General features: G+C 42.1%; 1 protein-coding gene across 3 annotated transcripts in view; it reads right to left on the minus strand.

Annotated features, from left to right (window-relative positions):
- Positions 1-17,517: 17,517 nt before the first annotated feature.
- LOC110513176 (disintegrin and metalloproteinase domain-containing protein 15) overlaps positions 17,518-24,150 on the minus strand; it is a 31,302-nt gene continuing 24,669 nt past the window's right edge. For 2 of the 3 annotated variants that reach the window (XM_021593159.2, XM_021593156.2), the window contains 2 exons: positions 19,947-20,116; positions 17,518-19,809 (listed from right to left, as the gene is read on the minus strand). In XM_021593159.2, coding sequence (XP_021448834.2) covers positions 19,743-19,809; positions 19,947-20,116 — 237 coding nt within the window. In that variant the 3' untranslated portion in view covers positions 17,518-19,742. Of the gene's footprint in view, positions 19,810-19,946; positions 20,117-21,852; positions 21,922-24,150 lie in introns of all 3 variants that reach the window. The other variant, XM_021593155.2, reaches the window with a different exon arrangement.

The raw sequence follows: 24,150 nt of genomic DNA on the forward strand, positions 1-24,150 counted from the left end.
CCTCGTTCCTCTCAGCCTGTAAATCTGTCATCATCATCCATAACTTTTTATTATGAAAACCTGTCTCTTTTTGTCAAACCGCTCACCCTCTTCAGGATTCGAATTTATTGAAGGGTAGCCGAAATGTGTTAAGCCTAAACACCACAGGAGTTAAAGCTTGTTTATCTCAAATAAGATACATGGCTTAATTTATAAACGCTATATCAAGTTCACATCGAAAATGTAATGTTGGCGAAATTGTTTTGATTGTAAATCAAGGAAGTATTTGAAGACACAGAATTGGAGGAAAACGTGAAAACGACAAATATACTCTTAATTGTTTGAAATCAGTGCACAAGGCACACAAGCAGGACAATTAAATAGTTTATACAATGGAGCATTCAAAGACTGACATTAATTGATCAAAATGTAATTAGAGAATTCAGCTTTTGTGCCCTTGGGTGAATTAAGGGTAGAATACTTGACACCACAGAGGGGCAAACAACTGAACACAAATAATTACAATTATAATTAACTGAAAATGGAGAGCAACTGATCGCTGGCTCCATCAGAATGCCCAGCTCGTAAGGAGCAGAGGATGGGGCTAACTAAGTGTCAGCCGGGCATAGGTGTCGAGCACGGACAGAGGCCTAGCCGGGCACAGGTGTAGAGATCATGAACTGAGGCACAGCAAGGCACAGGTGTCGTGCCCTGAGGCACAGCAAGGCACAGGTGTCGAGGGCACGGACAGAAGCCCAGCCAGGCACAGGTGTGGAGATCATGAACAGAGGCCCAGCCGGGCACAGGCGTGGCGTTCATAAACAGAGGCCCAGCAGGGCACAGGTGCCAAGGCCACGGACAGAGAACCAGCTGGTGGTGGAGTAGTCCGTACAGGAGCGGAGGACTGATGCTGTTAGAGGTGTGAAATGGATGCTGGATGGTGGGACTCCTACAAAGTCATCTGATTGGCAGCATGTTTTTTTGCATCACTCTTCATCAATGCCACCAAATACCCAGCATACCACAGAGCATTTTCAACAACCTACTTGAAGGTCTGCTTCCTCTAAAGGCTGAATTGCATCTCATATTGCCCCAACAAATGTGCCTTGTTGCTGGGTTGCCAACTCAGAGCAGTACAGCCCTCCTGGCCAAATTTATCCAGAGATATAGCCCTGGTGTACTCTCTTTTAGAACTATGTCTGCTGAAATGCCAAGCATCATTACTGTCAAATCAAATTTTATTCACCATATATACAGAATACAGCGGGGTGTAAACAGTACAATGAAGTGCTTGCTTGCAAGCTACCTCTCAACATAGCCTTTATCATACAGCATGTCTTGGGGGTATGACATTTGTGTGTCTTTCTCATTCATCGTTATTCACATTTCATCAGGACTATCTGTAATCATGGTAGCATCCACATTAATATAGAAGTGATTAGAAACATTCTATTCTTATTTACAATAAGTGACTCCAAAATGACACAATACATTATTTGTCAGTAATTTCTATTAGGCACAAAATAATCTGAAACACAACCAAAACAAAGAGCAAATATTTGTAGAGTCACAAGCTTGATGTAATCATTGCGTGCTAGGAATATGGGACCAAATACTAAACTTTTGACTACTTAAATACACATAAGTGAATTTATCCCAATACTTTTGGTTCCTCTTAAATGGGGGGACTATGTAGAAAATGTGTTGTAATAAAAAGTGCTGTAATATGGATGAAAATACCTTCAAATTAAAGCTGACAGCCAAAGCCAATTCACACTTTAAAAATAACATTTATGGTCCATGGACTAAGGACTAACGTTAGCCCGAACAGGAACGTAGGACAGGGAACTGACGAGCACAGGTGTGGAGGATAGAGGCCCAGGGGGTGGAGTAGCCCATACAGGAGTGGAGGACAGGGGACTGACTGATGCAGCTGTGGACTGGATGCTGATAGAGGGGGTGGGAGTAGGATGAAAGGTGCCAACAAGAGGCAGGGCTGTCTCCAGCACTGGAACTGTCAGGTCCTGAAATTCCACAAGCTCAACAAAGCCCTCATCATCCTCCCCTTGGACATCAGGATCACCTGTCACCAGTTCTGCAAGGGCAGCCTTATAATCCTGCAGCACCAAACCAATTAGATAGAAGAGGTACTCCAAATTAGTTCTGAGAATACACCCCGGACTGAGAATGGAATAATTCTATTATAACATTTCACAACGAGAAATGTGTTGCTGTTTGTATTAAATATAAAAGCTGCATTAGATTATTAATTACATTAAAAGTATATTGCCATTACCAGTGTATTTGCATGGAAAAGTGTAAGGAACCATATGTTCCAACTGCTGACCTTCCTACTGCACAGAATGTGGGCAATACAGCTTTACCTGCCAGAGCTTCCTGGATATCCAGAGCAGCAGAAGATGGGCAAAGTACCTCTCCTGAAGATGTGCGAGGAGAGGCTATCCGCATCTGCCAAGAAGTTATGCCTGCAGAGAAGAACGAAGTTGGTGATACCATTGATGTTGGGCATCGTCTCGGCAACAAGGAACAGCAAAACGACTCAAGACCAAGGGATATTCTCATCCTCTTCACTGTCAGATTCTACAGGGATGCTGTCTGGAAAGCTGCTAGGAAGAACGCCTTCCTCCAGAGCCATGGTATGCGTTTCGCCAAGCTTCTCAGCCCGGAGGACAAAGAAAGAAGGAACAAGTAGTGGCCAACGATCAAGAAAGCACGAAATGAGGGAAATGCTGCTTACTTTGTCGGAGGACGAGGCTTCATCAACGGTTCGAAATCCATATTCCTCCCTAAAATCTCACCAAAAGGAACAGGTTGATGGTTTCAGCCATGGTATTCTCATTTTCCTTACATTGTTTACCTAACAAGCATCAGCTGACTATTTTTCAGAGTGCTCAGGTACTTCAATTTATTAGTTTGTTCTTGTATGACAAGAAGACCATTTTTGTTTACAAACTTACGAAGAAGACTGAAAGCTGTATTTATTTTTTATGTATACAGTAACTAAGATACTGTTTTAAAGGGCATACATGTCTGCTCTGACTTTACACAGTTATTGTTCTATTTGGTTATTAATGTTTATTTCCAAGTGAAACAAGTCTTAGGAACATGATTATATAAAACATTTTTTATTAAAACATTTTATGATCAGTTTTCATATGCACTTAAAATAGTAGGTACCCTTTTATTTAAATTATTATTTTGTATTTTATTTCTCAGAATAGTTCCTGATTACACTAAACAGGGTTTTTAGTCTCTCTTACTACAAGAACCCTTGGTTTGGTCTTGAACATACTTTTTAGTTGATTTGAATTTAAAAGCCAGATAACGTCTAGCTCTAAGTTTATGGAATAAGCTATTTTCACTTTAAATTCACTTAAATGGTGCAGATCTCGGGTTCCTTATTGTTTACGTTCACTGCTCTTACGTCTTTGACTCATCCTACTACAGTTTATACTTTTATATAATCTTTGTTGTTTTGTCTTTGTCTATAGTTTCTCTTAATGCTAGGGGATTACGAAACAATGTGCGCAAGGCCTAATTTTTATTTGCTAAACAATTTCGAACAGATTTTTGCTTTTTTCATGAGTCTCACTCAATTTCAGCTGATGCCAACTTCTGGAGGTCACAGTGGGGCAACGATATGTGGCTCTCCCATGGATCTGAACGCTCCGCTGGTGTCACTACAATGAAAAATACCTTTGGTGGAAATATTCTGCACTCGGAATGCGACCCTTTTGGTCACTTTATTTGTCTTGTGATCAGTTACAATGACATCACGCTCATTACTGTAAACGTCTACGGGTACAACACCAAACATGAGAATGAGTTGCTTGAATCTATAGAGAAACATATACAGTGCCTTGCGAAAGTATTCGGCCCCCTTGAACTTTGCGACCTTTTGCCACATTTCAGGCTTCAAACATAAAGATATAAAACTGTATTTTTTTGTGAAGAATCAACAACAAGTGGGACACAATCATGAAGTGGAACAACATTTATTGGATATTTCAAACTTTTTTAACAATTCAAAAACTGAAAAATTGGGCGTGCAAAATTATTCAGCCCCTTTACTTTCAGTGCAGCAAACTCTCTCCAGAAGTTCAGTGAGGATCTCTGAATGATCCAATGTTGACCTAAATGACTAATGATGATAAATACAATACACCTGTGTGTAATCAAGTCTCCGTATAAATGCACCTGCACTGTGATAGTCTCAGAGGTCCGTTAAAAGCGCAGAGAGCATCATGAAGAACAAGGAACACACCAGGCAGGTCCGAGATACTGTTGTGAAGAAGTTAAATTTTTTTGTATCCGGATTTGGATACAAAAAAAATTCCCAAGCTTTAAACATCCCAAGGAGCACTGTGCAAGCGATAATATTGAAATGGAAGGAGTATCAGACCACTGCAAATCTACCAAGACTTGGCCGTCCCTCTAAACTTTTAGCTCATACAAGGAGAAGACTGATCAGAGATGCAGCCAAGAGGCCCATGATCACTCTGGATGAACTGCAGAGATCTACAGCTGAGGTGGGAGACTCTGTCCATAGGACAACAATCAGTCGTATATTGCACAAATCTGGCCTTTATGGAAGAGTGGCAAGAAGAAAGCCATTTCTTAAAGATATCCATAAAAAGTGTCGTTTAAAGTTTGCCACAAGCCACCTGGGAGACACACCAAACATGTGGAAGAAGGTGCTCTGGTCAGATGAAACCAAAATTGAACTTTTTGGCAACAATGCAAAACGTTATGTTTGGCGTAAAAGCAACACAGCTGAACACACCATCCCCACTGTCAAACTTGGTGGTGGCAGCATCATGGTTTGGGCCTGCTTTTCTTCAGCAGGGACAGGGAAGATGGTTAAAATTGATGGGAAGATGGATGGAGCCAAATACAGGACCATTCTGGAAGAAAACCTGATGGAGTCTGCTGGGATGGAGATTTGTTTTCCAACAAGACAATGATCCAAAACATAAAGCAAAATCTACAATGGAATGGTTCAAAAATAAACATATCCAGGTGTTAGAATGGCCAAGTCAAAGTCCAGACCTGAATCCAATCGAGAATCTGTGGAAAGAACTGAAAACTGCTGTTCACAAATGCTCTCCATCCAACCTCACTGAGATCGAGCTGTTTTGCAAGGAGGAATGGGAAAAAAATTCAGTCTCTCGATGTGCAAAACTGATAGAGACATACCCCAAGCGACTTACAGCTGTAATCGCAGCAAAAGGTGGCGCTACAAAGTATTAACTTAAGGGGGCTGAATAATTTTGCACGCCCAATTTTTCAGTTTTTGATTTGTTAAAAAAGTTTGAAATATCCAATAAATGTCGTTCCACTTCATGATTGTGTCCCACTTGTTGTTGATTCTTCACAAAAAAATACAGTTTTATATCTTTATGTTTGAAGCCTGAAATGTGGCAAAAGGTCGCAAAGTTCAAGGGGGCCGAATACTTTCGCAAGGCACTGTACTTCATTGGTTATCTACATTTCCTAATTCATTATTATTGATAGGAGGGGACTTTAACATTACTATAGATAATTCAACTGATAGATGGCCCCCTGATAGGCCAAACAATCAGAATTTGGGTTCAATATTTTTTATGGAAAATGTTGATCTTACTGAAATATGGAGAGAGAGGTTTCCGGCCGACAGATCATTCACTTGGAGTAACAAAACAGGTTCCAGACAATCCAGAATAGATTTTTGGCTTATATCCAGATGTATTGATAGTGAGTGTGTTACTACAAATATTTGTACTACTCCCCTCACAGACCATAGGGCCATTTACATTGATATCAAAATGTTACGGATACAAGGATCCTGTGTGTGTATCCTGTGTGTGTATCCTGTGTGTGTTTCTTTTCTCTCCGTCTCCCCTCACAGGTGAACATCATCACTCCCCAATCAGTCAACAATCAACCCATCAATCAGAAGACACACCTCCTCCTGTTTCCTACCCTATCACAGTTCCTTCCCCATGGTTTAAAAACCCCATCATTTGTTTGCTCAGGAGCTCAATCTTTGTAATGCCATGTGGGTAGATCTCTGTTCTTCATAGATTTCGGTAGCTCAATCTTTGTAATGCCATGTTGGTAGATCTATATTCTTCATAGATTTCGGTAGCTCAATCTTTGTAATGCCATGTTGGTAGATCTATATTCTTCATAGATTTCGGTAGCTCAATCTCTTTGTTAATGCCATGTGGGTAGATCGCTGGTCTTTATAGATTTCAGTAGCTCAATCTCTTTGTTAATGCCATGTTGGTAGAGCTCTGTGTTTGACTCGCTCTCTGTGTATTAATTAACCTCTTCTTTTGTTTGAGCACCTCCAAATCACTTTCATCTCCTGTGAGTATTGTTTTGGTTATGGTGTTTGTTTGTTGCTGGTGGGAAAAGGGGGAAACCAAGACAAGTCGCCCATGGGCATACACTACCCGTAGGTGAACTTTGTTAAAAACACTAGTTAGAACTGGGCGGACCACCCACTGTATTTTTTTGTTAGTTAGCTGTTGTTAAAGTAGGCTAGTCTAGCTTAGGGGTGTTTTTGCATATTTGTTTCTTTCCTTGGGTCCAGCTCAGCCCCTTTTCCTGCTCCCCCCATTACCGTGTGTTTATAAATAAACCCTGAGTTTGACGGTATTATTTCGGTTGTCGTGGTTATTTCGTTCACACTTTGTCACAATTATAATCTACATGAGTTATGTTACGGGTCTCACTACCATCCCCCCTAGACTGTCGGGCCAAAAGGGATTCGTAACACAAAATATGTACCCCTGATACTAACCTTGGTAGAGGATTAATCCCCTCTACCACACGGAACCCCACTAATCTACTGACCGAACGCAAGAGGTGGCTAACAACATACCTCCATCCTATGCTAGCTTGCTACCGATGGCCTGGCTAGCTGTCTAAATCGCCGTGACCCTCAACCAACCTCTCCACTCACTGGACCCTTTTGATCACTCGACTAAGCATGCCTCTCCTTAATGTCAATATGTCTTGTCCATTACTGTTCTGGTTAGTGTTTATTGGATTATTTCACTGTAGAGCCTCTAGTCCTGCTCACTATACCTTATCCAACCTATTAGTTCCACCACCCACACATGCAATGACATCTCCTGGTTTCAATGATGTTTCTAGAGACAATATCTATCTCTTCATCACTCAATACCTAGGTTTACTCCAGTGCCTAGCTCCACTCCTATTCCCCAGGCGCTCTCTTTTGACGACTTCTGTAACCGTAATAGCCTTGGTTTCATGCATGTTAACATTAGAAGCCTCCTCCCTAAGTTTGTTCTATTCACTGCTTTAGCACACTCTGCCAACCCGGATGTTCTAGCTGTGTCTGAATCCTGGCTTAGGAAGACCACCAAAAATTCAGACATTTTAATTCCAAACTACAACATTTTCAGACAAGATAGAACTGCCAAAGGGGGCGGTGTTGCAATCTACTGCAAAGATAGCCTGCAGAGTTCTGTCCTACTATCCAGGTCTGTACCCAAACAATTTGAACTTCTACTTTTAAAAATCCACCTCTCTAAAAACAAGTCTCTCACTGTTGCCGCCTGCTATAGACCACCCTCTGCCCCCAGCTGTGCTCTGGACACCATATGTGAACTGATTGCCCCCCCATATATCTTCAGAGCTCGTGCTGCTAGGCGACCTAAACTGGAACATGCTTAACACCCCAGCCATCCTACAATATAAACTTGTTGCCCTCAATCTCACACAAATTATCAATGAACCTACCAGGTACCTCCCCAAAGCCTTAAACATGGGCACCCTCATAGATATCATCCTAACCAACTTCCCCTCTAAATACACCTCTGCTGTCTTCAACCAAGATCTCAGCGATCATTGCCTGCATCCGTAATGGGTCAGCGGTCAAACGACCTCCTCTCATCACTGTAAAACGCTCCCTGAAACACTTCAGCGAGCAGGCCTTTCTAATCGACCTGGTAGGGGTATCCTGGAAGGATATTGACCTCATCCCGTCAGTAGAGGATGCCTGGATATTTTTTTAAAATGTCTTCCTAACCATCTTAAATAAACATGCCCCATTCAAGAAATTTAGAACCAGGAACAGATATAGCCCTTTGTTCTCCCCAGACCTGACTGCCCTTAACCAACACAAAAACATCCTATGGCGTTCTGCATTGGCATCGAACAGCCCCCGTGATATGCAGCTGTTCAGGGAAGCTAGAAACCATTATACACAGGCAGTTAGAAAAGCCAAGGCTAGCTTTTTCAAGCAGAAATTTGCTTCTTGCAACACTAACTCAAAAAAGTTCTGGGACACTAAAGTCCATGGAGAATAAGAACACCTCCTCCCAGCTGCCCACTGCACTGAAGATAGGAAACACTGTCACCACTGATAAATCCACCATAATTGAAAATTTCAATAAGCATTTTTCTACTGCTGGCCATGCTTTCCACCTGGCTACTCCTACCCCTGTCAACAGCACTGCACCCCCAACAGCAACTCGCCCAAGCCTTCCCCATTTCTCCTTCTCCCAAATCCATTCAGCTGATGTTCTGAAAGTGCTGCAAAATCTGGACCCCTACAAATCAGCCGGGCTAGACAATCTGGACCCTTTCTTTCTAAAATTATCTGCCGAAATTGTTGCCACCCCTATTACTAGCCTGTTCAACCTCTCTTTCGTGTCGTCTGAGATTCCCAAAGATTGGAAAGCAGCTGCGGTCATCCCCCTCTTCAAAGGGGGGGACACTCTTGACCCAAACTGCTACAGACCTATATCTATCCTACCATGCCTTTCTAAGGTCTTCGAAAGCCAAGTCAACAAACAGATTACCGACCATTTTGAATCTCACCATACCTTCTCTGCTATGCAATCTGGTTTCAGAGCTGGTCATGGGTGCACCTCAGCCACGCTCAAGGTCCTAAACGATATCTTAACCGCCATCGATAAGAAACATTACTGTGCAGCCGTATTCATTGATCTGGCCAAGGCTTTCGACTCTGTCAATCACCACATCCTCATCGGCAGACTCAACAGCCTTGGTTTCTCAAATGATTGCCTCGCCTGGTTCACCAACTACTTCTCTGATAGAGTTCAGTGTGTCAAATCGGAGGGTCTGTTGTCCGGACCTCTGGCAGTCTCTATGGGGGTGCCACAGGGTTCAATTCTTGGACCGACTCTCTTCTCTGTATACATCAATGAGGTCGCTCTTGCTGCTGGTGAGTCTCTGATCCACCTCTACGCAGACGACACCATTCTGTATACTTCCGGCCCTTCTTTGGACACTGTGTTAACAACCCTCCAGGCAAGCTTCAATGCCATACAACTCTCCTTCTGTGGCCTCCAATTGCTCTTAAATACAAGTAAAACTAAATGCATGCTCTTCAACCGATCGCTACCTGCACCTACCCGCCTGTCCAACATCACTACTCTGGACGGCTCTGACTTAGAATACGTGGACAACTACAAATACTTAGGTGTCTGGTTAGACTGTAAACTCTCCTTCCAGACCCATATCAAACCTCTCCAATCCAAAGTTAAATCTAGAATTGGCTTCCTATTTCGCAACAAAGCATCGTTCACTCATGCTGCCAAACATACCCTTGTAAAACTGACCATCCTACCAATCCTCGACTTTGGCGATGTCATTTACAAAATAGCCTCCAATACCCTACTCAACAAATTGGATGCAGTCTATTACAGTGCAATCTTCATACTCGTCGCCAAACCCACTGGCTCCATGTCATCTACAAGACCCTGCTAGGTAAAGTCCCCCCTTATCTCAGCTCGCTGGTCACCATAGCATCTCCCACCTGTAGCACACGCTCCAGCAGGTATATCTCTCTAGTTACCCCCAAAACCAATTATTTCTTTGGCCGCCTCTCTTTCCAGTTCTCTGCTGCCAATGACTGGAACGAACTACAAAAATCTTTGAAACTGGAAACACTTATCTCTCTCACTAGCTTTAAGCACCAACTGTCAGAGCAGCTCACAGATTACTGCACCTGTACATAGCCCACCTATAATTTAGCTCAAACAACTACCTCTTTCCCAACTGTATTTAATGTATTTATTTATTTTGCTCCTTTGCACCCCATTATTTTTATTTCTACTTTGCACATTCTTCCATTGCAAAACTACCATTCCAGTGTTTTACTTGCTATATTGTATTTACCTTGCCACCATGGCCTTTTTTGCCTTTACCTCCCTTCTCACCTCATTTGCTCACATTGTATATAGACTTGTTTATACTGTATTATTGACTGTATGTTTGTTTTACTCCATGTGTAACTCTGTGTCGTTGTATCTGTCGAACTGCTTTGCTTTATCTTGGCCAGGTCGCAATTGTAAATGAGAACTTGTTCTCAACTTGCCTACCTGGTTAAATAAGGTAAAATAAATACATAAAAATCCTACTGGAAGCTAAATAGCTCATTATTAAATAATAAAATAATTACATTTGAGGTTAAAGATCTGCTCTCACACTTTTGGGAAAGGGCTTGTGAAGAAAAATCTTATTGCAAGAACTGGGAGCTCTTTAAATTTGAGGTGTCCAAACTCCTTAGAAAATATGGTAGTAATCTTGCTAAGACCAGAAGAGCTGAGGAGGACAAGGTGATCATTAAGATAACTTCCCTTTTTCAGAGGTTCCCAGCTGGCCTCTCGGGGGAGGAGAAGATGGTACTAATTGAGTTACAAAATAAACTGGATAATATATATAGATTAAAAGCAGAAGGAGCCTTTATTCGATCTAGGAAAAAATGTATTGAGGAGAGAGAACAGAATTCATCCTATTTCTTTAGACTTGAGAAATTTCACTCTAAAAATAACACTATCCATAAGTTAAACATTGATGGTGTTATTACAGATGACCACAAATTAATCGATAAATACTGTAGCAATTTTACAGAAAATTGTATAGCTCTACGTACTGTCAGGAATCCACAGATGTTTTTTTTAACTAACTGAATAATGTTCACTTTATCAGTGATATAGAATCTAAACAGTGATGAACCCATCAAAGTTGAAGAGATTAGTCTTTCAAACATCTAAAGAACAATAAATCGCCAGGTGTTGATGGAATTACATCAGAATTTTACAAATTATTTTCTGAACAAGTTCCTATTTGAAGTGTTTTTAGAGAGTATTAAAAACAATGTTCTCCCTCCTACAATGAGTCAGGGGTTAATAACACTGAGCCTAAAAAAGAAGTGCTGCTCATCGATAACTGGCGTCCAATTTGTCTTCTTAATAATGACTATAAGATATTAGCCTTACTACTTGCAAAAATATTAAAGAAGTCCTGGATGAAATCATTGATGAAACACAGTCTGGCTTCATGAGGAACAGACATATTTCTAACAATGTCAGACTAGTATTAGACATGTTTGACTACTCAGACCTAATAACCGAGGATAGCTTCATTTTATTTTTAGATTTTTATAAAGAATTTGACACAGTAGAGCATCAGTTCCTCTTCCACTCCCTTGAGAGACTTGGCTTTGGGGATTTTTAAAAATAATACTTTTAAATAATACTTTTAAGATCAATTGGATAAAACAATTCCTAAGAAGACCCACTTCTATCTGGAATTTTGTTCATCATGTCTTCTCTACTTTTGGTGGCCTTAACTTCATGTTGTTTTGCTATTATAATATTGACAAAGTTCCAGTGGAAATTTCTGCTTTTCATTGGCAGGTTTTCTTGTCATGGTCCTTAATCTATAAACACAATTTTTCTCCACACAGATATTATATATGGAATAATCGGGATATATTGTATAAAAATAATTATTTGTTTTTAGAATATTGGTTCCGAAATAATGTCCTATTGGTGAGCCAACTGGTAAATGAAGAGGGTCTTTTACTCAGTTATAAGGAATTCTCATCACTTTACAAGGTCCCTGTAACACATAAAGATTTTGCAATTGTTTTAGATGCCATTCCCTCAGGTGTTGCTCTATTATTCAGGAACGTGTCAAGACCTGACCCTCAGAGCCTGCCTTCTGTTGACCCTGTTGACTCATCAGTGGGAAAGATTTGTTTCTCTTTTGGTCCATTCAACAACAGAGCGATATGAACCTTGTTTCAGCAGGATGTTGTATAGCTTATGTCATGCCTTATTGGAATGGATTTATTGATAATATCTGTTGGGAAAAGGTTTGGATTTTGCCACAAAATTAAGGAAGTTTCCTTTAAAATTATTCATAAATATTATCCTGCCAACCACTATATGAATAAGTTTAAGGAAAACATCAACTCAAATTGCTCCTTTTGTAATGACCACCCAGAAAAAGTGTTGCATCTTTTTTGGCATTGACATGAGTAGATTTATAATTGAACACTTTCATAAATGTCTTACATTATTGTGGAGAGATGTGCTGTTTGGATTCTTTACCTACAATAGGAATAAGCTGAAACATTTTTATGTAATTCATTTCATTATTCTCTTGGCCAAATTTAATATTCACAAATGTAAATTTACAAACAAAAAAAACAAATTTTCTTACCCTACAAAAATAAATTGAACTGTTTTTTTAAGACCATTAAGTACTCTACTAACCAAAAAGCTGTTAGAATTATAAGTATGTCCCTTAAGGTCTTTGTGTAATGTGATATTGTACCCCCTAGCTCAATTGTCCAATGCAACAGCAAGCTAGCTAAATAGGACAAATTAGCTAGCAAGTGCAAACCTACTAGCTAAATTGCCATAAATGTTTAATGCTTTTCGACCTGTCCCCAAATTAATATAATTGGTTCAGAGTTTGTTTTGATATTTTAACCTGCGTGACGCGATCGTGTTTGGTGTGGGGGGACAAAATAAATGTATGCACGATGGCGCACGCGCGCAGCTGGTTTGGGTTCCGTGTAAGGCACTTCGCGATGCGTCGTACATAACAGCCCTTAGCTGTGGCATATTGGCCATATACCAAAATAGTGTTTTAGGGAGCGTTTGACAGTGATGAGGGGTGGTCGTTTGACCGCAGACCCATTACGGATGCAGGCAATGATCACTGAGATCTTGTTTGAAAACAGCAGAGGTATATTTGGCAAGTTGGTTAGGTTGATATCCATGAGGGTGCCCGTGTTTATGGATTTGGGGTTGTACCTGGTGGGTTCATTGACAATTTGTGTGAGATTGAGGGCATCAAGTTTAGATTGTAGAATGGCCGGTGTGTTAAGCATGTCCCAGTTTAGGTCACCTAGCAGTACAAGCTCTGAAGATAGATGGGGGGGCAATCAGTTCACATATGGCAGAGGGTGGTCTATAGCAAGTGGCAACGGTGAGAGACTTGTTTCTGGAAAGGTGGATTTTTGAAAGCAGAAGCTTGAATTGTTTGGGTACAGACCTGGATAGTAAGACAGAACTCTGCAGGCTCTCTCTGCAGTAGATTGCAACACCGCCCCTTTGCAGTTTTATCTTGTCGGAAAATGTTATAGTTAGGGATGGAAATTTCAGGATTTTTGGTGGTCTTCCTGAGCCAGGATTCAGACACGGCTAGGACATCCGAATTGGCAGAGTGTGCTAGGGCAGTGAATAAAACAATCTTAGGAAGGAGACTTCTAATATTAACATGCATGAAACCAAGGCTTTTACGGTTACAGAAGTCAACAAATGATGAGCTAGGCACTGCAGAGCCTGGATTAATCTCCACATCACCAGAGGAAGAGAGGAGGACTAGGATAAGGGTATGGTTAAAGGCTAAAATAACTGGTTGTCTAGTACGTTCAGAACAGAGAGTAAAAGGAGCAGATTTCTGGGCATGGTAGAATAGATTCAAGGCAATGTACAGACAAAGGTATGGTAGGATGTGAATACAGTGAGGGTAAACCTGTGCATAGAGTGACGATGAAAGAGATATTGTCTCTAGAAGTATCATTTTAACTAGGTGATGTATGTGTGGTAGGTGGAACTAAAGTGTTAAATAAGGCGTATTGAGCAGGGCTAGAGGCTACAGTGAAATAAGGCAATAATTACTAACCAAAACAGCAATGGACAAGGCATATTGACGTTAGGGAGAGGCATGCGTAGCTGAGTGATCATAGGAGTCCAGTGAGGGGCTTCAGGCAGCTAGCGGGCCGGGGCTAGCAAGCTAGCAGAAAGACGTTGCGATGGAAGAAAGTCTGTAGTCACCCCCTCGTGCTATTACGGTCGGCAGACGGATCAGCAGGGCTCCGTGTGGTAAACCAGGCCAATTGGCAAAATAGGTACAGTGGCCAAAGAATTTGTCTGATGGGCCTCTTAAGCTAACAGTCCTATATGCTCTGGACAGCTAGCGGGCTGTGGATAGCTATTCAGGGGACGACGCGATGGCGGAGCCAGTTGAGAAAACCCCATTGGGCGAATCACGTCGGTGGTCCAGTAGTGATGGGTCGGCGGGGGGTCCAGGCCAGTTGGCAAAATAGGTATTGTAGCCCAAGGAGTGGCTGATGGACCTCTTTGGCTAGCCGGGAGATGTGCCTAGCAGATGGGCCTAGCAAGGTGAGCTCCAGGCTAATTGGTTCTTGCTTCGGGACAGAGACGTTAGCCTGGAGTGGCCACTCGAATAGCAGCTGGCTAGCTGTGATGATCCATGTGGAGAAAAAAAAATTGCGCGGTGTAGACTGGCGAGAGTTAGCTGTGCTGATGACCACTAGCAGTGGCTAGCTGACTACTAGCTAGTAGCTAGTGAGCTGACTAGCTTCTGTTGGGGTTCCGGTTCAGAGGATGGGCTCCGTGTGGTAAACCAGGTAGATTGGCAAACTAGGTATAGTAGCCAAAGAATTTGTCCGATGGGCCTCTTAAGCTAACAGTCCGATGTGCTCCAGACAGCTAGCGGGCCCCGGCGGGCTAGTAGCCAGTTAGCTGGTAGCCAATTAGCTGGCTAGCTTTTGATGGGGGTTCCGGTTCTTAAGTATTTAACTCCGGTGCATCCTGTTTCCATTGACCATCCTTGAGATGTTTCTACAACTTGATTAGAGTACACCTGTGGTAAAAAAGCTATTGATTGGACATGATTTGGAAAGGCACACACCTGTCTACATAAGGTCCCACAGTTGACTGTGCATGTCAGAGCAAAAACCAAGCCATGAGGTCGAAGGAATTGTCCGTAGAGCTCCGAGACAGGTTTGTGTCGAGGCACAGATCTGTGGAAGGGTACCAAAACATTTCTGCAGCATTGAAGGCCCCAAAGAACACAGTAGCCTCCATCATTCTTAAGTTTGGAACCACCAAGACTCTTCATAGTCCTGGCCTCCCAGCCAAACTGAGCAATCGGGGGAGAAAGGCCTTCGTCAAGGAGGTGACCAAAAACCCGATGGTCACTCTGACAGCACTCCAGAGTTCCTCTGTCGAAATGGGAGAACCTTCTAGAAGGACAACCATCTCTACAGCCCTCCACCAATCAGGCCTTTATGGTAGGGTGGCCCGACGGAAGCCACTCCTCAGTAAAAAGGAACATGACAGCCAGCCCGCTTGGAGTTTGCCAAATGGCACCTAAAGGACTCTCAGACCATGAGAAACAAATTGGACTGATGAAACCAAGATTGAACTCTTTGGCCTGAATGCCAAGTGTCACGTCTGGAGGAAACCTGCCACCATCCCTACAGTGAAGCATGGTGGTGGCAGCATCATGCTGTGGGGATGTTTTTCAGCAGAAGGGACTGGGAGACTAGTCAAGATTGAGGTAAAGGTGACTAGTCTCAGAGAGTCTCGAGAGATCCTTAATGAAAACATGTGCTCAGGACCTCAGTGCTGAGTAAAAGGTCTGAATACATCAAATAAGTTGTTCATTCTTTTTTGGGATACTTCAAGGAGTCTTAAAATTCAAAATCAAATATCTAAAGGATCCTTGGTATGACCTTCTTAAAACAAATTCCATATATTAGCTCAGTAGACCCCCCTCTCCCGGCTTAGACAGGGCTTAGTCTGTAGAGGGTTCTAATAGTCAAATCATAGCATAAAAAGGTGAGCTGGTTCTACTCTTTTTGGCCATTTTCTGGTGTTTTGTGGTGCGTGGAAAAACAAAAGTCAACCGCCAGGCTACCTGCTAAGAGCCTTGGGCCAGTAACCAAAAGGCTGCTGATTTGAATCCCCGAGCCAACTAGGTGAACAATCGGTAATGGTGTCCTTGAGCAATGCACATAACCCTAATTGCTCTTGTAAGTCGCTCTGGTAAATGACGTAAATAAAAACGGAGGGGGTCAATTGGTTAGGAGCATGTAGCACAATTGGTTAGGAGCATGTAGCACAATTGGTTAGGAGCATGTCATCCTCTTCGGCACCATCTTAACATGTGCTCTTTATGACACAATGTAAAATCCCAAGTTTTTTGACAAAGTTACACTAATGACCCACTTGTGGTTACAGTCAATGTCATTGGGAAGTAGGAGGGGTTACGGGGGACGGACGGAGTAGGCAGAGACGTGGACCAAGACAACCAATCACCTCTCCTCTGTGGGAGGAAGTGCATTGGGCAGAGGTTGGCAGACCTAAATAAAATATTCCTGCATTAAAATGACTGCTTCTGTGCTTCTAGTGTTAACTGTTTATTAATTTAAAATTAAAATATCTCTGCCATTTTTAAAGTAATGTCCCCCCATCTTTGACCTTTCCTAAATAAGTAGTTCACACGTTAGCATTTCGATATCATGAACAGAATGTGTTCTAAGCAGTTTAAAGAGGAAAAACTAATTTACGTATTCTAACGTTACCCAAAGCCTTCATAAACACAAAATCAAATTTTTCCGATAGCATACATTTAATGTATTTATTACACTACAGTCAAAATGACCCCTCATTGGCTCAAAGTGGGGTCCCTTGAGGCCCGGTTTTTCTAGTGTTAAGTACACAAGCATAGGTTTTGAACAACACACTTTCTACAACTGTGTGCAAGGGTGAATGGTGCGTAGTGCAGTCGTGACATTTCATCAAAACCTACACTTATGGATCCAAAAGGGTTGACACGAGCAACAACAGAGATGAAGAATACTGTAGGCAAGCATTTCAAGAAATGACTAAATAGACCAACTTATCTTCCATTACTTGGAGATAGACAAATACATATTTCCCCAAAACTCTAACCCAACTGCACAATTCATAGCAAATGTTCAGCGGAAGTCTGACTCAGAATCAAGCCTTCTTGTTCTGTTTCCTTCTGTGTTAAACGTGAGAGCGACATGACATAATTTCTCACATCTGTATCCCCTGAAACCAGTAACTGCAAATCCAGGCTGCATACACACACACACACACACACACACACACACACACACACACACACACACACACACACACACACACACACACACACACACACACACACACACACACACACACACACACACACACACAATGTATGTGAAGAATGTATTAGATCAAATTGGCATGCAAGCTGTTATCATCATCATCCAGTGAACCCCTTCCTCCTTCCCAAGCACCCTGTCTTGTTTCAACTTAGTTGCACACCCAGTGCTGTGATATCACTGTGTGAAAGGGTAAGTCAGCCCAAAAGGTTCATACAAAAGAGGAACATTTAAGCAGGCAACAAAACCAGTAATTTGTCCAGTCTGTTTTATTTCCCTCAGCAGCAGTTAATGTCTCAATTGAGACAGTAGGAAAACTGCAGACAGAGGTCAAAGTAGAACAGTCTCCTGAAAAGACAATCTCATAATTGCATTGAGCAAAATTCGTAACAATTCATGTTACATCTGAGTGTTCTCATACTGATAATCAGACGTATTAGAAATGTAAGACATATGAATAGAACCAAAGGGAGAGTGTGTTTAGAACATTGGAACAGAGCATTGTCAGTAGAAGGTCAAAAAAGGACATTTACATATTCTAAATCAAATGGACCGATGGAAGGCATAATCACATGCCTGCGCCATTTAGAGGTTTTCATAAATCAACCTTGACACCTTTAGTAATTAATCAAAATAATTAACAGTCAAATGATCTGAAATGCTTGTAATGTATATTGCATACCAGTACTGGCAGATTTCAAATCAGGATGAAGAGTATCAGTTACCAATTTCAAGTATCATACCTGCTAGCTGTTCTCTTTGACTAAATAAGCCATCATTGATACACAACATCATCTATTTGCTGTATAAACACAGTTAGCCATGTTGCCGTGGAGTGCTTTCAAATTCAATCACTTGGTCTTCATATGTGTATGTTATTAACTTAAAACTCATAAGGCTTGGAATTCATCGCTTTAAACAATATTAAATAGAAGACTAACAGACGTTTTGACATAGAAAACAACAATCATTCACTAGAAATGAAATACACTTTCATGACATGCAGGCAAAAGCAATACTGTTGCCTGTTGACATACAGCCCCTGTACAGGTGGCCCACCACTTCAGGAGTAGTAATACTTATATTGTGGTTTATTCCAGACCCTCAGAACACTTTATATTAAGTTGCCCTTATACCATGTAGTTACTCAAACTGCAGAGAAGGAACATAACAATGCTTGAATTGCACTAAAAGGATAAGTGACAACAAAAAAAATTGACATTAATTACCAATCTAGTTACATGAAATAAGACAGAAAATTATATTTGGTGTAACTACATGGCATTGCTGTGACTTAATGTAAAGTGTGAGCCTATAGTTTTTTTGTACATTCAGTCTGTGCATTTCCCCAGTTTAAGAAGTGAATCCCATGGCTTGGTTTTAATTCACCTGAATATGTAAAGACATTCTAGGAGTGCACTTAACTCATTTCGGACAAAACTGGTGCGGCACAACTGAAAGGTACAAAAAAGGCAACCGATCTGTCACAACGTAGATCTGTCACAACGTAGGTCAGTCTTCGAGAAGTGCCCTCGCATTTCACAAAGTTCAATCTACTTCCCCCCTCACTTCTCCAGAGATCCATCTCTTTGGCTTTTAAATAGTTGAATTAGAATTAGAATTAGTAGGCAAGTTCCAATTTTCTGGTATCTACAGTTGTGCAGTTAGTTGTACAGCTCTGCAACCGAGAACGGCTAAAGTTTCTGTGACACTATTCTCATTTCATCTCATTAGTCAGAGGGTTGCATGCAAGGTCCTCCCCCTCAATGACACCATTGTGATGGAGATCAAAGGAATCATTGCGGTGAATGAAAGTGTTGATATGCTTCTTTATTCCAGAAAGAGAGCCAGAGGTGGTCTGGACTTGTTTCCTGAGGCCTGCATTAACCAAGTCACTTAAAATAAAATACTGCAAAATGGTGGCCACAGTCAGAATGGGAGGATGACTTGGGCTTCAACCTATAATTTGAAGAGTAATAAGCTATTCTGAAGCATCACAGAGCATATTCAAATGTGCTAGTGCCATAAAGTAGGCCCACCAGTACTGGGCCTTTAATCTTGATTGAGTTTATCCTCTGTGTTGACATCCGTTTTTGTAATTGTCAGTTAATGTCAAAAGCCACACAGTTTTCATGAAGTGTTACATCTTTGATGGATACTTAACTACATCCATTCAGTTTCTCAATGGCCAACGGATCAACCTGACTGAACATTCCAGACCTTCTCTGCTTTGCTCGGAGTCCCAGTCTGTCCCAACATGGCAGGTAACCAACCAAGGAACCTGTCAGTCTCTCAGTAGGAAGGCAACAGGAAATAGTTTAGGGGGGCAGGGAGAGTGAAACGCAGCCTTCGTTTGGAGACTTCTGGGTTCTGAGCCGTCCTATAAGGGTCTCCATAATAAAACTCCTGGCTGAATCAGTGCAATTCGTGCTGTCTGGTTTAAGAGAATCCTAGTGGTTTTGAGGGTCTTTGGTGATTAAATCGGAGGTGTCGAGTTAGGTTTTCTGGGTTGTGACGTCCGTACTGGAGGTAAAGGGGCACGTCTATGTAAGATAGAGAGGGATATAGAAAGATAGAAAAGGTCAATACTGTACAACGCCAACTGTATGTGTCTATCTGCCCATTCATCTGACATCTATACATTCATCAACTTAGCCGAACAATACAGCCACTGAAGTACCTGGAAGGGATGGCTGCAACAGGAGGGCCAATAGGTGTAACTGAAGTTATACTCGCTCCATGTTGCACGGGGGCACCATATGCAGCATACCCAGGATGGGTGGGATGTGACGGGGGGTCCGAAGGCAAGGACTTCCTGGGGGCTGGTGGTTTTTTGGGTGGTACAAGGGCCTGAAGAAAAACAATAGAAACATATAATACAATCAGGTGTGACACAGGATGATTTTTGTTGATTATAGCCGTCTCGTCACACAGAGTTTAGGTAACAGAGACAAGACAATTGAAGATTGAGGGCTCTAGACCAACTCCAGTCCTTGGGGGCCTGATTACTGTCACTTTTGCCCCAGCCACAGCTAACACACGACTCCAATTATCAACTAATGATCTTCAGTTTAAAAAAGCAATTAGTTTAAATAAGCGGTGTTTGCTAGGGATGAGGAACTAGTGTGACCACTATGGCCCCCGAGGACTGGAGTTGCCCATCCCTGCTCTAGACCAAAAGTAGATTTAATTGATTCACTTTTGGTTTAGTTAACTGTTCTGACAATAGTACTAGAAATCATTTATGCGACTTGCTGATATCGATGTGTTGAAGGTTGCCTGCTTGTACATGGACGATGCAAACTACACTCACCGGCCAGTTTATTAGGTACACACATCTAGTAGAGGGTCTGGGCATTCCACAAGGGGTCAAAACGTTCCACAAGGAGGTTAGTCCATGCTGACGCAATGGCATCATGCAGTTGCTGCTTATTGGACGGTGGTATATTTATGCTGCGAACAGCCTGTTCCATCTCATCCCGAAAATGCACTATTGGGTTAAGGTCTGGGACTGCGCAGCTCACGCCAGGCAATGTTTTTTCACTCCTCGATTGTCCAGTGTTGGTGATCGCGTGCCCACTGGAGCCGCTTCTTGCTATTTTTAACTGATAGGAGTGGAACCCGGTGTGGTCGTCTGCTGCAATAGCCCATCCGTGACAAGGACTGACGAGTTTTGCATTCCGAGATGCTATTCTACACACCACTGTTGTACTGTGCCATTTGTCTGTTTGTGGCCCACCTGTTAGCTTGCACGATTCTTGCCACTCTCCTTCGACCTCTCTCATCAATAAGCTTTTTTTGGCCACATGACTGCCGCAGACTGGATGTTTTGTTTGTCACAACATTTTCAGTAAACCCTAGACACTCATGTGAAAGCCCAGGAAGGCGTCCGTTTCTAAGATACTGGATCCGGTGCGCCTGGCACCGACTATCATTCCATGCTCAAAGTTGCTTAGGTCACTTATTTTGTCCATTCTAACCTTCAATCAAACAGTAACTGAATGTCTCGATGCCTGTTTTATATAGAAAGCCACGGCCTCGTGACTCACTGTCTGTAGAAGCGATCCCTTTTTGTGAACGGGGTGCTGTACCAGTGAGTGTATTTACACTACACCAATATATTAAGCATGGTTTAATATGCAAATGAAGTATCAACATCAATAAAATGCAGTTAAAAATGCAAATTTCACCTAAATATTTTTTTATTTTCAAATAGTTACTAACATTGCCATTAGCTATAGCTATAGATTAGCTGTGCATTCTTTTTGTAACCAACTTTTTAGAGCCACTTCCACTTCTGTCCAAGTGAGTGAATATGAAGTGCTTTTTTATCTGCATTTGCACACAACTGTAAATTTAGCAATACAATACAATTCGGAACTAAAGCTTGATTAGCGTGATTAGATTCATTGTCTCAAATAATTAAATCCATCGAATCAACGACAGACTCATCAACTAACCACACAATCAACCATTCAATTCCTCCACAATCAATTAACCAACCCACCCCACTCATCACATAAATCAACCAATCAGACCCAATGCCAATACCCACATGCAGCCATGTCTACATGCTACTCTGGTACCTGGCTGCCTGTTAGCACAGGGTCAGGGGGTAGAGGCTTGGTGGGAGGAGCCGGCCGACTCAACGATGGCTAGAATAATGGACGGAAAACAGAAGAACAGGAGGAATAGATGGACAGAATGAGAGAGAGGGGTGAAGAGACCAACCAAAGGAAATGGACTATTCAGCTATTCTGAATGAGACTCCAGAGAAGTCACAATACTCAAACGTTTGCTTTTTGTACGATAAAAACAACAAACTTCAGATGAATTCTCATGCAATGAGATGTCAAAGACACAAATCATTTATATTAGCAAACCACAGAGACGAGACAGCTACCTCTATTCATTCACCATCATGCTCAGTTCCATGCAGGTAACAAATGCACTCTAAAGTCATGGCAGAGAATCCATTACGTTACTATTGACGAGACATCATCTACTTCCATGATTGGAATCTAAGAGGGAAAGATGAGCGACACCAGTGCTTCTCAAAGCCATACAGATGATGTGGATTTACCCACACTGAACAAACGTTAGAAATCAGCAACTTGACCAAGACACTTTTTGAGGAACTGTGGTAGGGAATCTACACTGAGTGTACAAAACATTAGGAACACATGCTCTTTCCATGACAGATTGACCAGGTGCATCCAGGTGAAAACTATGATCCCTTATTGATGTCACCTGTTAAATCCACGTACAGTAGATGAAGGGGAGGCGACAGGTTAAAGAAGGATTTTTAAGCCTTGGGACATGAACTGTATGTGTGTCATTCAGAGGGTGAATGGGCAAGACAAAATATTTAAGTGCCTTTGAACAGGGTATGATAGTAGGTGCCAGGCACACCGGTTTGAGTGGGTCGATAACTGCAACACTGCTGAGTTTTTCACGCTCAACAGTTTCCCGAGAGTATCAAGAATGGTCCACCACCCACTCAAGCCAACTTGACACAACTGTGGGAAGCATTGGAGTCAACAATGGTCAGCATCCCTATGGAACACTTTCAACACCTTGGAGAGTCCATGCCCCGACGATTCAAGGCTGTTAATGAGGGCAAAAAGGATTGCAACTCAAAATTAGGAAGTTGTTCCTAATGTTTTGTACACTCAGCGTACATTGACTTTAGAGCGTCAGCTAATTAACGATGTAGCTCTAGATTTGAATGTTATGTAATAATGCCTACCGTGTTTTTTAGGCATCATCACAGAAGATTCGACACGCAATTTACGAAAGTGAATGTAAATAAAGAGATTAACAACTCTGGTGTGTGGAGCCACAGGTCTTTGTCAACTGGTTCAATTATTGTGTCTCAGCACATAGGCTACTCTTCCAGATCTAAGCTGGGGATAGAGTTCGCTCATGTAGAGGGTTATTTTGCTAAGTGCAGATTTACACATCTAAACAGGAGAGTTAATCTTGTCCAAAATAAACCCCTGTTAAGCATTAGACACTGTGGCTACTGTTGGCGCTTACTAGGAGGAACATGCTCCCCCCCATGCCAGTAAGTAATGCTAAATAATCAAAGTAATGCTGTGGTTGGTTTTCAACATCAATTTGTAAGTCACCCTGTACATGCAGGTTTCCATTCAGACTGACATGTCATATCCTCATAGAATATATTTTTCGTGATATCCAATTGGTAGTTACAGTCTTGTCCCATTGCGGCAACTCCCGTACGGACTCGGGAGAGGTGAAGGTTGAGAGCCATGCGTCCTCCGAAACACTACCCTGCCAAGCCGCACTGCTTCTTGACACACTGCTCCCTTAACCCGGAAGCCAGCCACACCAAATTTGTTGGAGAAAACACAGTACTGGCGACGGAAGTCAGCGTGCCACAAGAGCACAATGGGACAAAGAGATCCTGGCTGGCTAAACCCTCCCCTAACAACACAGCCTGGGATCAAACCCGGATCTGTAGTGACGCCTCAAGCACTGCGATGCAGTGCCTTAGAACGCTGTGCCACTCAGGAGGCCCCCTCATAGAATAATTTTAAAGAAACAGTGTGATGGCATGGCCCTCTAAACAGATACAAAAACGGTGATTGCTTGAGAATCAATTTTGGAACCACAGCTCTGAACAATAACAACTACAACTATTACAACATATGGACGAAGATCTCGTCATTAATGGCAACCTCTGACTGTACCTGGTTGTTAGGGGGGCTGGGGTCGGGGGGCAGGGGCTTGGTGGGGGCTGGCCGTTTCTTTCTTATCTAATGATGGATATTTGGAAAAAGTAGAGGAACAAACACGGCTTTGCTATAATATTGCAACTACACATACATAAAGACAGAATGTTAGTTCTAGAAAACATGAGG

The sequence above is a fragment of the Oncorhynchus mykiss genome, chromosome 3, assembly GCF_013265735.2.
Source record: "Oncorhynchus mykiss isolate Arlee chromosome 3, USDA_OmykA_1.1, whole genome shotgun sequence".
NCBI lineage: Eukaryota > Metazoa > Chordata > Actinopteri > Salmoniformes > Salmonidae > Oncorhynchus > Oncorhynchus mykiss.